The sequence below is a fragment of the Lepisosteus oculatus genome, chromosome 12 (assembly GCF_040954835.1).
Source record: "Lepisosteus oculatus isolate fLepOcu1 chromosome 12, fLepOcu1.hap2, whole genome shotgun sequence".
In the NCBI taxonomy this organism is placed as follows: domain Eukaryota; kingdom Metazoa; phylum Chordata; class Actinopteri; order Semionotiformes; family Lepisosteidae; genus Lepisosteus; species Lepisosteus oculatus.
In genome coordinates, this window is record NC_090707.1 from 32,732,055 (window position 1) to 32,748,412 (window position 16,358).

At 43.9% G+C, this 16,358-nt stretch overlaps 1 protein-coding gene across 4 annotated transcripts in view; it reads right to left on the reverse strand.

The window, feature by feature from the left end:
* Positions 1-447: 447 nt before the first annotated feature.
* The window catches only part of ino80db (INO80 complex subunit Db), a 41,102-nt gene continuing 25,191 nt past the window's right edge, over positions 448-16,358 (reverse strand). For all 4 annotated transcript variants that reach the window (XM_069196264.1, XM_069196263.1, XM_069196261.1 and 1 more), the window contains exons 4-10: positions 12,484-12,586; positions 10,804-11,025; positions 8,187-8,296; positions 6,636-6,769; positions 5,914-6,131; positions 3,522-3,679; positions 448-2,386 (exon numbers count right to left, since the gene is read on the reverse strand). In XM_069196264.1, coding sequence (XP_069052365.1) covers positions 1,107-2,386; positions 3,522-3,679; positions 5,914-6,131; positions 6,636-6,769; positions 8,187-8,296; positions 10,804-11,025; positions 12,484-12,586 — 2,225 coding nt within the window. In that variant the 3' untranslated portion in view covers positions 448-1,106. The remainder of the gene's footprint in view (positions 2,387-3,521; positions 3,680-5,913; positions 6,132-6,635; positions 6,770-8,186; positions 8,297-10,803; positions 11,026-12,483; positions 12,587-16,358) is intronic.

Genomic DNA, 16,358 nt, shown 5'->3' on the forward strand with positions numbered 1-16,358 from the left:
GTTTCAGAGGGCACCTTTCAATCAGCACCTGATTAATTTCTGGAAAACACAGCTGATCTGACTTCTTATCAACTAAATGTACATTATGTTGATATTCAATTAAGTCATGAAGGTCTGAGATGAAATGAAACCCAGAAATCAACGCAGCACTCCAGAAGCAGGGATGCCCACCCTTTGTGATTAATAAACTGGGATTTGCAGTAGAACAGGGCCCCTGAGTGTCTGTGGTATGAACGTACCAGTCTACAGTGCAGGGTGATCCTTGATACGAGAGTTTGCAGGTTTAAATTCAGACTACGTTCCTCAGCAACTGTAGCAAGAGGATCCCAAGAGGGAGTGCAAACTTAAAGAAGTGATACACGCATTCATTGTGTCTATGTTGGTTTGCAGCACAAAGTGGTTCTGGCAAAGCAATTTCAATTACTGTAGAAAGAAAAAAAAACTGAATTATTTCAAATGATTTATTTAAAAGATCTTTAACCGAGAAGAATACCCCCATTTAGATAAATATGCTCAGAAAATGTATAATTTCAATACGACACCCTTTCACATTATTAAAATCATTTAAAACACCAAACAATCCTAGCTTCAGATAAAGATAAACTTTTCTTTTCTTGTAATTGAACCAATCGAGTCCTACAGATATTTTTTGGCGCTTCGTCTATTCTGATCAGCTATGATGAGAAGCTCGGAAAAAAAAAACTTCTGTGCTTAGTTTTAGGTTTCAAAAGTGCATAGCTGAGAAGCAGGTACATACAATGCCAAGTTCACATTGCTGTAAGAGTCTCTCTTTAAATACCAACTATCAATTCTTTATTCAGAAGACACCAGATGCCTCCAAATGCAAGGAATGCTGTTTCTTTTTAATAGTTTTGTGTTGAAGGAATACAGTAGATATACTTAAAACAACTACAACACTACAAGACTAGTGACTTTCCACAGTCTTTCCATTGGTGTTATGCGTAACGTTTTTCACTGCACACGTGCGACTAAACCTGCACTACCCCGTATCGAACAGTGAGTCCACCTTGTGAGTTTGACTTGTTTGAAACCCCTGGCCTGCTCTCTCCGGAGCGTACTGATCGCGGCACTCACACTCACTCCCGCTACTGCGTGGGGAAGGGCGACGTCACGCTGCTGGCACTTGCGGTGCTGGCGCCCGCGACGCTGAAGCCAGTGGGGGGCGCGGTGGAGCTGTGGCTGGGCTGGACGTCCTTGGGGATGCCGCTGTGCGAGGCCAGCTGGTGGCCGAAGGCGGCGCTGAACTGCGGAAGCTGCTGCTTCGGGGGGTTAGAGGTCAGGAGGTCGTGCGGAGAGGCGGTGGAGGAGGAGGAGGAGGAGGAAGAGGACGAGGAAGGGGAGGAGGAGGACAGGGGGCCGGCCGAGGAGCCCACTGCGGCGGCCAGGCCGGCGAAGTTTGTCTGGGGCAGCGCCGAAAGGGCGGCCGAGGGCTGGAGGGTGACCGAGTGCGAGGTGGAGGGGGGCGTGGAGAGGGAGGTGGAGATCAGGTGGCCCTCGGGGCCGATGAGGTTACCGAACTGGCTGGGCTCAGCCAAGGGGAGGGGCATGTTGTTCCACGAAGGACGGGGGTTGCCCGGGACCACGCTCATGGGCACCTCCAGCTGACTCTGGAGGATAGGCGTGGGTAGGAGAGGTGCCTCTGCCTGAAAACTAGCTGCCAGTGCGCTGCCACCGCTGCCTCCATCCCCGGAGGGGTAGGTGCCCGGGTGAGGGGAGGTGATGTGGTCGCTGTAGGGGGATGGCACGTGTTCACTGCTGTAGTGGCTGCCGTGAGGGGAAGAGTGCGAGTGCTCGCCGGCGTATTGCTGTCGGGGGGGGAGGAGCTCCTCTGGCTTGGCCAGCAGGTGGGGAGCGTGGGTCCGTGGCGAGGGGTGACCGCCCTCGTGGAGCCCGGGGAAAGGTGGCGGGAACGTCCTCTCCGTCAGGGGGCTCTGGGTGAGCAGCGGGTTGGACGAGGGAGGGGGGGCAGCGGAGGTAAGGCCGACGCTGGTGGCGGAGGGAGGGTGCGGGGGCTGAGAGGACGGCGGGGCGGGGAACTGCCCGCCCGCAGAGTGAAGCAGGTTCTCGTCCAGCTCCAGGCTGGAGAAGTTCTCGGGAGGGATGCGCCCGTTCAGCAGGTCCCCCAGCTCGCTGTTGGCCACCGCCCGCCCCAGGGAGGCGATGCCGGCGCCCGGGACGGAAGAGGCGGAGAAGACCCCCATGGCCCGGTGGTCAGCAAGGTCCTGGACAACCACAGTGTCCGGCTGGGTCAGCTCACCCATGGAGCTCAGGCACTCGAGCGAGGCCGTGTAGGAGGTCATAGCCTGCAGCGCCCGTTCCAGCTCCTCTGCCTCCTCCGTGGTAGGCAACAGCTCTCCGTTCTTACCTGCAGGGGGAACAACACGCTGCGTTTAAAGACAGCAAAGGGTCGGGAGGGGATTCTGACTCGGAGGAGTTCGGTCACAATCCCACAGATGGGAGCTTCGCACCATTGGCTCTTTGGCCAAGCCCAGACACCGGAGGTCCGAACCTGCCGCTCCTCTCGAACCGAGCAGGATCCCTATGGCAACAACCCATCGCTTGGAGGGAAAAAACCAACCTGTCTCACGACGGTCTACACCCCCCCTCAAGTTCCTTATTAGTGGGTCAACAAGTTTGCTGTTCAACAAAACTATTGAAAATCCCAACACAAATCACTCAGAATAGGTTTGCATTCATGACCACTGCATCCACATATCAGTTACTTTCATCCCTCACATCTAAGGATAGTCATAAATGAACATTTAATATTTTATGGCCCATGCGGCTTGCTTTTTCCCCCAAAACAAAATACTGACAGGATAATAATGTGGTCTTGCCGACTCAATAGTTAACATAAATAATGAAATAAGGAAAGGAGAAAAGACTTCAACTAAACTGGTCATTGTCAGAATTACTTGGGTTCACACAATTGTTGTAACAGAAAGAATAAGGTTCTGGATCCCGAGATGAAGTTAAACAGATGACTTTACTGCATGCAAGGAACAACAGAACCAAAGTCTTGTTTCCCGCAAGAAACAACAAAACCAAAGTATTGTTCCAAGTACCGGTACAAACGTTTACTTTATATAGCATTTTCCTGCCGCTTCTGACGTCCCTCAATACTATGGTCGGGGGGGGGTCACAGTGTTTGGCCAGTTAACAGACCCTGGCCAAATGGTCAGTTAGATGACGTCCCCAGGGGGTTTCCTACTCTGTTATCCCCTTCCTGCCATAAACTCCAGCCTTAGAAGTCTAATCTTCATGCAGAAAAGGACTTAATTAACCCCTTCTTCACATCTTGTTTCTTTCTTCACAATGTTCTACAAAGAGTGAGTGAAATCCATGTATGGCTAGATCTGATGGAATAGTCGACTTGAATTCAGATTCACTTTTAACTCACTGAAAAATTGTAACTCATAAGCCAAACTCAACACTTGCCTACCAGCAGCTATGTACTTCTTCCTGTGTCCTTCAATGTTATCTTTTAAATGATCAAATACCTTCAAACAAATCAAAATCCTGCAGGTCGTCAGGCAACCTTGGCAAAACGTCAGAAAAATCCTCCTGATTGAGCTCAAGGTCATTTGGAATGTCTGTGATGTCATTGGTGATGTCATCAGGAAGCTCATCTGTACTCAGGTCTGGGGTTGAGGGGCTCCTATCATTAAAGGCATGGGGAAAAACAATGCTTTAGACAAAGCATTTAAAAAAAAAGCTGCCCAACATTTGTTTCTGAATAATATTAGGTGCACAATAAATGTCATCACAGTTCATCACACTTCATAATTCATGGTATAAAACAATAAGGAAGACCAAGAGAAGAATTATGCTATTTGCTAACTTTCTTGGATGTCTGCAGTCACGACTTGGGTACTTTAATATCAGTTTCCATGTTCGCATTTAAATTAGTTTTTTTTTTTGACAGAGTAGACATTTGCAAACTAGCAAATTTTCACAGCATACCAGTTTAATTTAGAAGAATACATAGCAGTTGCAAGAAATGAGTAGGGCTAATATGAGTGGGATGAAGAAAAATAACAAAACCTTTTGCTAATCTGTTTTCCAATCCCCGAACCAAAAAGCAGCCATGTCACCCTGCAACTCACAACTGGCAACCCACTGAAGCTCAGCAGGTGTGAGCCTGGTCAGTACCTGGATGGGAGACCTCCTGGGAAAAACTAAGGTTGCTGCTGGAAGAGGTGTTAGTGGAGACAGCAGCTCACCCTGTGGTCCATGAGGGTCCTAATTCCCCAGTATAGTGACGGGGACACTATACCATAAACAGGCGCTGTCCTTCGGATGAGACGTAAAACCGAGGTCCTGACTCTCTGTGGTCATTAAAAATCCCAGGGCATTTCTCGAAAAGAGTAGGGGTGTAACCCCGGCGTCCTGGCCAAATTTCCCATTGGCTCTTACCAATCATGGCCTCCTAATAATCCCCATCTATGAATTGGCTTCATTACTCTGCTCTCCTCCCCACTGATAGCTGATGTGTGGTGAGCGTTCTGGCGCACTATGGCTGCTGTCGCAACATCCAGGTGGATGCTGCACATTGGTGGTGGTGGAAGGGAGTTCCCATTACCTGGTAAAGCGCTTTGAGTGGAGTGTCCAGAAAAGCGCTATATAAGTGTAAGCAATTATTATTATTATTTAAAAAATCTGTATGTATGCATGATCTAGTCAAACGCCAAACCCAGGCACCTCAGGTCTTGGAGAATCATGGAGGCTGGTTTACTCCACTTTAAACTCTTTCATCAGCCCTGACACAAACAACTCTGAAACATCTGCAATCTTTTGTGCCAGTTCATTGCCATTCTACTGTTATTTTGAGTAACTGCTTCTCAATGCCCAACATCTGTGACAATTCTAATTGAGCAATCAGTGCCCTGATTGAGATGGTATTTAAACATCCCGCAGAAGATAGTCAAGTAAATAGTATCTACAGAGACAGTAGCAGTATATTAAGGATGATCTGTTATAACTCAGCTTTTCTAAGTGTCAAAATGAACAAAGTTAATTAAGTTATTTTCTTAATGAATTCATAACACTTTTTGTAATGTGTTAAAATTAATTAAAATTCAAAATCTAAATTCTCATCTTCTCAAGGCAATTAAAGTGTGCTGTAACGTGAGTTTACAACATCCTCCCCAACACAATTGCTTGCCAAACTACATTACCAATGATCAAGCACATCATTCCCCCAGGTACTGTTAGGCAGAGGACCGTATGTATTGCTGAAGCTGAGCAGATATCTTGGATGGCCTTTTGTGAAGTCTTGGATTGAACTGGATTAAGCAGCTCAGTTCCAGGTTCTGTTTCGGTTTGGCGAGTTAAAACATGTCCCTAGTTGCGAGATCAGAGGGTGAGACTGAAGGACCCCTTTTCTACTGTTCAGCAGTGCTGAAGAAACGGTATAAGTTCGAAAACAACACTTCTGTGCTTAGTTTTAGGTTTCAAAAGCACACAGCTGAGAGGCAGATACAGCTGTGTGGCTAAGGATCTGCGCCTGTGGCTGGAAGGCTGCCGGTTCAAACCAGCAGAGGAATCCTACTCCGTTGGGCACCTGAGCAAGGCCCTTAACCCCAGCTGCTCCAGGGGCGCCATATAAATGGGAGCTCTGACCCCAAGCTTCTCTCTCCCCGTCTGTGTGCCTGTGTGTCACATGGAGAGCAAGCTGGGGTATGCAAAAAGACAAATTCCTAATGCAAGAAACTGTATATGGCTAATAAAGTGATCTTATCTTATTTGGGAGCAACTCAAATTCTCTCACAAGGATGCCAGGCAAATTCTGTAAGAAACCCAGACGTACGGTATGCATCCTCCTCTCCAGACTTTGCTGGCGTCTCTGTGAGAGCTCACCCAGCGCTGGGAGGTTGGAGCGCCAGTGCTGACCTGATGCTGGAGGCCTGTGCTGGCAGTGCAAGGCTGGAGGGCATGCCCAGGTTGCCCTGTGGCACGGCGGGGGGAATGGGCTTCTGTGGCCTACGGGGTCCTCTCCTCCTCTTCTTCTTGTGTTTTTTGGTGAGGGCCGGAGGCTTCGTCTTCTTCCTGGGTTTGCGCGGCTGCTGGTGCTGGACTCTGCGGTTGCCGTCCCCCCGCAGGAAATTATCCTGTGCCCAGGAGGGAAAAAAAACCTGGCATTATTTAACGCTGAACTGTAATTGTTTTATTTATGAGTAAAAGCATGCGGGCCACCAAGGAGACCGCGTATCTCGGAAGGGTAAAGTTGGTGAAGTTAATCTGAACTCAACTAGGCCCTCAGGAATAATCAACATGGAGTTAGAAAAGGAAGGTCTTCCTCAACTAATTTGCTAGAGTTCCTGGAATAAGCAACGACAGTAATGGACACAACATTGATCTATTCCAAGACCATGGTTCTTCCTAGTTTATTTAAATGGTCTAGGTTCTGGTACAGTTAGTACCAGGTACTGGTACATCTATGAATTGGCTTCATTACTCTCTGCTCTCCTCCCCACTGACAGCTGATGTGTGGTGATTAGTAAACCAGTCAGGTTTGTATTCAATACCAAAATTTGAAGATTAGAAAACATCCGTACAGGCACCATGAATGAAAACCACCATGAAAATGCTGCCGAACGGCATCATTCCTTTACCATCTTCTTCGCGTGTTCCTCGCAGAGCGGCGTCTGGTGTGTGATGTCGAAGACTGGAATGGAGCACTGCTGGCCATCGGCAAACTTGGCGGTGCAGCTGGAGAACAGCTGCTGAGACCGGTTCAGCAAGATGTCTGCAGAGAAATAGTGAAGGAAAGACTCCCAAGAGCCACCGGAATCAGGCTTGGGGCTTCCCAATCCCCTGAGGCTGCGGTGCAAACCAGATGAATTCGATGAAAACACGTCCCTGGATCCAAGGGCCCGACACAAAACTGTGATGAAATACCTACAAATTACAGTTCTAATTGAGAGAAAGGGTAGCAAATGTCCCTATGAGGACAATACCTTAGAACCCTGAAAATGGAAGTAATTCAAGTAATGTAGTGCAAGTTAACTCATCATGCAAACCAGTGGTTTTTCAGTTATGCATAAAACTACAACTGGTGTGAAATTTCAGTCTCTTATTTTCGTTAAGGAAGTTAATTAATGCAGTGCTACTTCCTGGGTTTCATTTTATATACAAAAAATCTAAAGGAAGATCTTCAACTATCTGAATTAAAAAATTAAGTTTTATAGGTGATTAGTTTATATGCAATTAAATTTATATAAATACACCATTGATGGGACAGTTATAAGTTTACTTTTCAGTGCATATAATTTTTGTCATGCAATTAACCAAAACAATCTATAAAAGACAGTAAAAAGTCTGACTTTCCTTCCAACATCAAGTCATGGTCAATGTACTGATTTTAAGACATTTCCTTTGCTGATAATGCTTTTACAGATCATGTTTGTAATACCACTTTTTAATTTCTTTTAGTTTGCTCCTTCCCTAATCTGCATCTTACTATTCTTGGCTCTCTGATATATTGATACAACAATTTGAAAACGGACATTCTGCATTTTTCAGCACGATGACGTGTCAATGGGAGACACAGTATCGGAGTGGTTAGCAAAGGGGCCACATGTTCAGTTCCAGAGCTGGGGTGCTGTCTGCATGTTCATGTGGGTTTCCTCTGGGTGCTCTGGTTTCTTCACGCAGTCCAAAGACACACTAGTCTTTTATTTTCCAAGCTTTTTACTGGTAGCAGGTTTTATTCTGCTGACGAGGTTATGCTGCAGTAGTGTTCCTGCTCTGTACGAGAGGAACCACAGGTTCAGACGTTTGGTGTCTGTCCTTGGCCGAGGAGCCAATGGTGCGAAGCTCCCATCTGTGGGATTAGATTCTGACCATCTCTAAATCAGAATCCCCCCCACACACACACAAACACACAGAAAACGGCACAACACCCTCCTTTCTGCAGTGGAGGGAATAGAGTCTAATTGGCTCCTGGGAAAACTGGCCCTGGTGTGCTTGTGTCCTTCCCCTGCGATGGACTGGTGTCCCGCCCAGTGTGTGCCCCGCCTTGTGCCCCCTGCATGCTGGGATAGGCTCAGGCCTCCCCCCCGCCGCAACTCTGTACTGGAGAAAGCAGCTGGCAAACGGACAGAGTGTCCAGGGCGCAGCTGGACATGCGGGCAGTGTTTCGGGTAGAAGAAATGGAAGGATACGCTGGAAACAGTGCCTGGTGAAGGGCAGCGCCCCACTGGTACACGGCTGGCCCTTAGTGTTTCCTGTGCAGATCCCCGCGTCTGCGTCCCCTCGTTCGGGTGGCCTGACACTGATGAGAGAAAACCGGAAAACAATCAGCGCTTCAAGCCAAGACACTCGCCCCGTTTTTAAAACCGCCTGCCTGAAGTAGCTATCAGTGGTGGGTCAGTTTCTCTTTGGTTTAAAAAAAAAAAAGAACACTTGCATTTTTTCCTGACACTACGAGACTGAGTCAGTGGGTGTAAATGCTCCCACACAGAGATTATTCCACGCAATACTGGGACAAATTTGAAATTACCTTGCAAAGGTATTCACCCCATGTCAACAATATTACTTTTTGACTGAATTACAAGTGTTCCTTTGCTTTTTATGCAAAGCTATAATGATCAAACTGGAGTTGTGTTATATGTTAAATACATGCAATGACAAACAAAGGGAAATGTACATATATATTCATCCCCCTAAGTCAGTACTTATTGGAAGCATCAATTACTGCTGTCAATATTTTTTGGAAGATCTGTACCAGCTTTGCATAGAGGATTGGATGTATGCTACACATACATATCTACAGTGTATCGCATCCAAAGTCTTTTGTCACATCAGCTCTCTGTAAGCACCAGGATATTGTCACCCTATGAACATTTTTGACAATTACTCAATATCTTTCAGAGGGAACAGGTGAATCTACTCTAAAGTCAAGTTTTGTTAACTATACTCAGACCGTTAAACCAACTGAATGACACATCAAATATGCTTTTGCATCTGAACTGAGCTAAAGGCTGCCTTAGCAAAGCAATTGGATAATACCGTGATGGGAAATCTAAATCTAATTGCCTATTACTTCCATACTGTCAGCATTTTCTACCTTTATCAGTTTAGAATAGTCTAGATTAAAAGCTCAATCACAAACAGTAAAATAATAAACATTTCAGGGGGGTGAGTACTTTTACAAGTGTCTGTATGTATTTTAAACTTTCCCTTTTTTATGATGAGAATAAAGTTGTGTTTTTGTAAGCTTTTTAAAATGTTATCTTAAACTTTTTATTTAGGATAGAAATTTAGAGTAGCACCACCAAATTGTGCTTCTAGCAGATAGAACTTCACCCTTCTTAAAAATACAAGTTTATTTTTTAAGGAGGCTAAATCCTTTTTTCAGCTGTACAATCCAATGTACGTTTCTTGAGAGATCCCTGTATAGATGTTTTATTAACGGAGCAAGACAATAAAATAATGACTGTGATATAGACAGGTATAGTACCCTCCTTCAAAGAAAACTGCAACCCACCTGGCAGAAATATCTAGTGTGGGGCAAACGCTTACAAGTAAGCAAAACACCAAATCTCCCACAACTGCCCCCATAGCACCATGGAACCTTACTATAGAAACCTGCCAGAAATAATACTGTAGCACAAGGATTCAGTGCTGCCGTGGGAGGTCAAGTAGTGTCAGTGGAAAGATACCATCTTTTAGCTTTATGTCACTGCAGAGTACAAAAGAGCTGAGTTACAGGCAGCTGTAAACTCCACTATTACTAGTTCATAACTTCATAATGGCCAACAGTTCAGCAGATGTAGTGACATTTTGGGTTTGATTTTGAGTTCTTTTGATTTTTAGCCACAAATTTTCATAACATTTAGTCCCAGAGACTGTGCAGGCCATGCGATACACGGAATATTATTGTCTCGTATAAAGTCAGTTACGACGAAGGTTCTGTGGACAGGTGCGTTATCATCTTGAAATGCTTTTGAAGCATTGAAGGGCTTTTTATAAGCTTTTTAATCTTGGCAGACAAACTGTTTACAAACAGATGCTAAATTGTATGACATCACTACACTAAAATGTGTGTGAAATATTGGGGGAAGTCTCAAAGCTGCTGTTACGTGTTTTGCTGTGATTTTTGGCGGAAATGTTGCATGCCGCCATTTTGAATTTTCGCAAATACTTTTGCTATAGTGCTGAAGCTTTGTTTCAATCCAGAGTCATTTTCTAGAAAAAGACTGATACATTTTGAAATGATCAATCAAGGGAAATACAATTCACTTGAATGTCTGGTCATGTTTCAGGAAAGCAGAGTAAATTAATATACAAGGAAAATCACAGTAAGAGTAAAAAAAGGCCAGATTATTTTATTGCCTAAGTAAGGGAAGGTGGTATTATTTTTCCCTCACACCTTTCTTCAAGAACAAATGATTTTATTTTAGTAGAACTACAAACTGTATTTAGTTATAGGTCTGGTAAGCAAACATGCAATTTCTGTGGACTGTGTCCCTTAAAAGCATATAGGTCACATATTTCACCTGAGCTGCCATAAACTTCATGAACCCAAGCCTCGACTTAAATGGACAAATCGAACCCTTCTCTCTGCACCAGAAATAACTTACAGATGGAGTGCTTTAAAAGTGTGAAACAATCATTAGATCTCTAGGGGGAAAAAAATGGCCAATAGTTTCGAATTAAGCCGGCTATTTAGAATACAACTCAAACAGAAACTCAGATGGCATGGCGGCTGTGAAGGGCCAGAGTCTGATGCTTTCTCGGAGTTGTTAATTCTACGACCTGGGGGGAGCGGAAGTCTACCTGTTCTGTGTGTGAGTGGCCATGCGCAGCTCCTGAATCAGCTGTCCTGCGCAGTCAGGGTCTTTGCTAGCAGCGTGGAGCAGGGCCTTCTGGAAAGCATAGCGGCATCTCTTCTGGCGCGTCGCCGCCCTCTCCAGGCGACACAGGTGCTTGTACTTCTGCTGCAGGTAAGTGCAAAGGCGGGCCAGCCTGTTGTTTCTCGAAGCCCCGATATCATCAGAGCTGTGGGTCATCAAAGCCAAGACGGTAGTTAGACAACACAGCGGACGGCCGCGGCAGACAAAAAGATCTCCTTTGCAAAAACAAAAAAATTCTGGGCCGAAACGTTCTCTGATAAAAAACAGTCAGATGAGATCAATGGATTAACATGGGATTTGCAGGTGGATATGAACTCATGACCAAAAGGAATTGGACTAACAGAAATCAGGTGTTTCAAACAGCCAAAATCTAGTTTTAAATAAGTATTGCTTAAATGTTGTTTGCTCAAAAATTTATACAACAGTTACCAAAAAAATGTTCCATCCCCATCATCACTCTACCTTGCACTTGTTCTGTTCAACAGCAAGGGGCCACTGATGTGATTAAAATAATCTCACAATACACATTTATTATCGATTATACAAATACATCATGTATATTACAGACATACTATTAATACTATATCATTTTGCTGAAGCTTGTGTCATAAGCACCATACACACATATGCCTTCATATAGCTCCGTCTTTTACTAAAGCACAACAGCAGTATCCTTACAGGTTTGACTCCAGTGCTCCAACCAAGCTAAGAGGGCAATAGCTTCCAACTAGAGCTCTAGCCTGAACTACATTTGCCAAGAAGCAGTGAGGAATGATCTGCCCTCCCGAGTCATCTGACCACTTGGAAGAAGATAACTGAACAGGTGACAAGTAAAGACCAAGAAGCATAAGTCAGCCGTCAACCTCTGCTATCCGAAAAGAGGGCTGAGCCTTCATTGTGATCTGCACCAGAGGGAGAGTGGAGTATGGCAGTAACCTACCAAAACAGATTGGAGACATATCGTGATTTTTTCTGGGGTTCGGGGTTCTGGGATATTGGGTTGTGGTACTGATAAGCATCTTAGCTACCTGGTTATTTATGGACATAGTTTAGTGAAGTCGATTTCTCAGAGCTCAAAGACGAGCCTGGGTTTTGTTTAGTGTTTACCTCGTTGAATAAACAGCACTGTTCTTTACCTTACAGCTGTGTACATGTGTCAGATATCCATCTATAAAAATATTAATAATATGGCTCCCGGCTCCCTCTAGTGCCACATTATTTTAGTTGAACATATGACTACGTAGGTGAAAAGGCACAATACCTTTGTGATCTTGATGCAAAACAATTAAAACAACAGATATTGTATAATAAATATACACAGGCTCTTTAAGTACACAAGCATGGTACAAAAACTGCTTAAGAATTTTCCCATCAAATACTATAGCTCAGTGTCAATGTTTCACTCACAAAGGCTATCTGCAATGGACATGGCTCTGACAGCGATGTGATCTGTGGACTGTACTGTTCAACTTTAGATGTCAGGGCTGTATCTATGGGTTAATTTATTCTGTTTAGTCTGGAAGTTGAAATCTAGACTACACAGCTTAGTTTTAAACAAACATGAGAAACTTCACGATCGGGAATGGCGATAAGAAACACTTACTTGTCCTGTGAATACCTTTCCCGTAATCTCCAAGCATACTGATACGGCAGTAACCTCTCCACCTCCTCATCATCCTCCGCACTGTCTTCAGACCAGTCCAGTCCTGTGGGAAGATGTTCATAGGCACACGGTTAGAAAACTACCTCTTTACTCTGTAACCTCCAGTCTTCGGCTGCTGAGAGTCAGCTGTAGCAATGGGATTGTTGCAACACATTGAAAGTCTTTGAAAAACTCTAAACTAACACTAAATTAAGAAGGAGCGTAGAGGATCTTTTCTAAGACCGCTTTAACTTCATTTACATAAATGTGCATCTGCATAAGCGATTAGGGTTAATAAACTCTTAAATGCAGGTAATCCCAGTGCTACAGTTTAAACTCTAGCTTGTTCTGCCACGTGTACACAAATATAAAGAAGGCAGTTAATAGTATAATAACTCTAATTTGTATCTACAAAAAGTTTATGCAAAAAAAAATTAAATTCGACATCTGTGCCATATACTCAGTTGAACAGAATCAGCTCAACATGAGCTGCCTTATTCGTGACTTCTAAAAAGTTTTTAACAAACAAAAAACATTGCATCACTGTGCTTCTGCATAATTCTACAAATAACTCAAATACACACGCCTGAATCATCATTTCCTGTTTTTCTGAGTTTCACTGAGTGGGTGCAACGAACACTGGCTTCTGCCAGTCTTCTGCTTCCTGTGTTTAACAATGCTTGCTTTTTAAAACTTATTTTTAACACCACAGCATGTGGGAGGGGCAGTAAACACACAGCAGCCCATTTTACACTATTTACAAGCCAGCTCCATCTTAAAGTTAACGTCAAATTTCTTCTCATATGAAACAAAAAACATGGATATTTGAGAACAATAGTTTATGCTATACAGCTATTTATCATCTTGAAATTTCTCTGAATTTTGAAGTTTTTTTAAACAGTGTGAAGACTATGTGACTTCTCCAAGCGACAACTGTGGAGTGTTCTTTCAGCCCTTGAGTTGGCTAACAATTGACTGAGGTCTGATTATGTTCCTCTTAAATTTTTAACAGCTTCTGACTTTTTTTACTTCTCCGGAATGTCGATGTTCAGTTCGTGCATTTGCTGTCACCCCATGACAAGTAAGGAGGTCTTATCATCACTCTGAAGTACAAAACAGGCAATTCTGCTTTAAAACCTAAAAACATTGTTTACAAAAAGTAGTACCCAACCCACAGTGGGACAGGTTTTAGAACTATTCCATTTGTTTTAACAGCTCTAATAGCAACCTTTTGTACCACAACCAGTCCTAGTTTCCAACTCCCTTTCCCAACACCCGTTTTGAACGTGACTAGATCATGAAAATAATTAATCAGTCACTATCCCTTTATTTTAGCTCTGCACCTTAGAGTTCATATACAACACAGGAATATGAAATGAGCATCACACTCCAAGACTGCTCAAAGGTTACATCCCAGGAAGAGGCCTTCTTAATGTTTTCTATCACTATTTCCAACTAAAAATTCAAACATGTTTAAAATTCAAACATGAAATCTGTCTTTTACTCTATGGGTCTGCCGCACAGAGACAAGTAGTGAGCTACATAATTATTACAAGGGCTTACATGAAGTGAAGACTTCATCACTTTTATCACCTATACTACCCTCAGTTTTTTCTGGGACAATTAATGTCTCTCAGTTAAAGTTATTTTACACTAAAACTTTGAGGCAGACTACCTAAGCTACACCTTTAACATCACAACAGCCAGGGTAATATTACAGACAGGGAAGCAGTACCTTCATAATTACACATGTTCTCTACTAATTAGGGATTCCTCAATTCCTCTGTTCCTCTTTGGCTAGTTCTGTTAAACTGAAGCTCTAACATTATCATATACAAAGTAAAAGGAAGAACTTGTGTGTCACCTAGGAGGAAACCACAATGCTCCACTTGACACAGACAATGGGAGGGAGAACAATATCTAGATGAAAGCTCATATTAGCAGCACATGGAGCTTATAATAATAATAATCCTTACACTTATATAGCGCTTTTCTGGACTCCCCACTCAAAGCGCTTTACTGGTAATGGGGACTCCCCTCCACCACCACCAATGTGCAGCCCCACCTGGATGATGAGACAGCAGCCACAGTGCACCAGTACACTCAAAACACACCAGCTATCAGTGGGGAGGAGAGCAGAGTGATGAAGCCAGTTCATAGATGGGGATTATTAGGAGGCCACGATTGGTAAAGGCCAGGGAGAAATTTGGCCAGGACACCGGGGTAACACCCCTACTCTTTTTGAGAAATGCCCTGGGATTTTTAATGAACACAGTGAGTCAGGACCTTGGTTTTACGTCTCATCCGAAGGACGGCGCCTTTATACAGTGTAGTGTCCCCGTCACTATACTGGGGCATTAGGACCCACACAGACAGCGGAGTGCATGCCCCCTACTGGCCCCACTAACACCTCTTCCAGCAGTAATCTTAGCTTTTCCCAGGAGGGCTCCCATTAAGGTACTGACCGGGCTCAAACTTAAAGACACACAAGCATGGAGCACCTTTGACTTTCTACGATTCTACATTTGCACAAAATATAAAATAGTCCAGACTAGTGCTCCTAACACTGCAGGGGGCCACCAGCCCAATACAAGTCATACAGATGTGCATCAAGAGAAATGGAAAACATTTTGCATGAAAGCTGGGGAAGTCACTATTTTGGATTTTTTAAGTTTGGAAACATTTGATGTTTTCATTGCCATAAGATTACATTACAGTTAACATAATGTCGGTTAACAGACTCCGTTGTTTAACTATATATTCAAAATGCCTCTGTGAAAGTGTCTAACAGTTATATTCTTACTTCCTTTAGCACACAATATGCTGTAACCACCAAAGAGGCCACGGTAAGAATTACATAACATAACTTAAGGGATTATAATTATGCCAATTCCTTGCTCTTCCACGAAATCAAACAGTCAACCGACTGTGGTTATCAAAGAGTTCATTTAAGGTCAATAAAACCTTCGAAACAGGAAAACCCTTAACGTAAAGGTGAGATGAAAGATTTTGAAAGTGACTCACTTTTAATGTAAAGCTGAAACGCAATCCATAAACATTCAAGTAATTTACCATGAAAAAATGCCTCTTGTTCAAATGGATTCTGGGAAATGGGGAACAGTTCCCGTGGTAAGTTCAAAAACAGAGGTTTTACAGTAAAGTTACTGGACTTCGCTTTCATGGTCTTGGGATTGCTGGCTATGCCAGCAGCCATATCACCTTGCAACTCACAACTGGCAACCCACTGAAGCTAAGCAGGTGTGAGGCTGGTCAGTACCTGGATGAGAGACCTCCTGGGAAAAACTAAGGTTGCTGCTGGAAGAGGTGTTAGTGGGGCCAGTAGGGGGTGCCTACCCTGGGGTCCATGTGGGTCCTAATGCCCCAGTATAGTGACGGGGGCACTATACTGTAAACAGGCGCCGTCCTTCGGATGAGACGTAAAACCAAGGTCTGTGGTCATTAAAAATCGCAGGGTGTTTCTCGAAAAGAGTAGGGGTGTAACCCCGGTGTCCTGGCCAAATTTCCCATTGGCCTTTACCAATCATGGCCTCCTAATAATCCCCATCTATGAATTGGCTTTATCACTCTGCTCTCCTCCCCACTGATAGCTGATGTGTGGTGAGCGTTCTGGCGCACTATGGCTGCCATCGCATCATCCAGGTGGGGCTGCACATTGGTGGTGGAGGGGAGTTCCCATTACCTGTAAAGTGCTTTGAGTGGAGTGTCCAGAAAACCACTATATAAGTGTAAGCAATTATTATTATTATTATTATTATTATTATTATTTAATGGACAAAATCATCTACAAGGGAATTTTGTCAGTAAAATCAGAAATA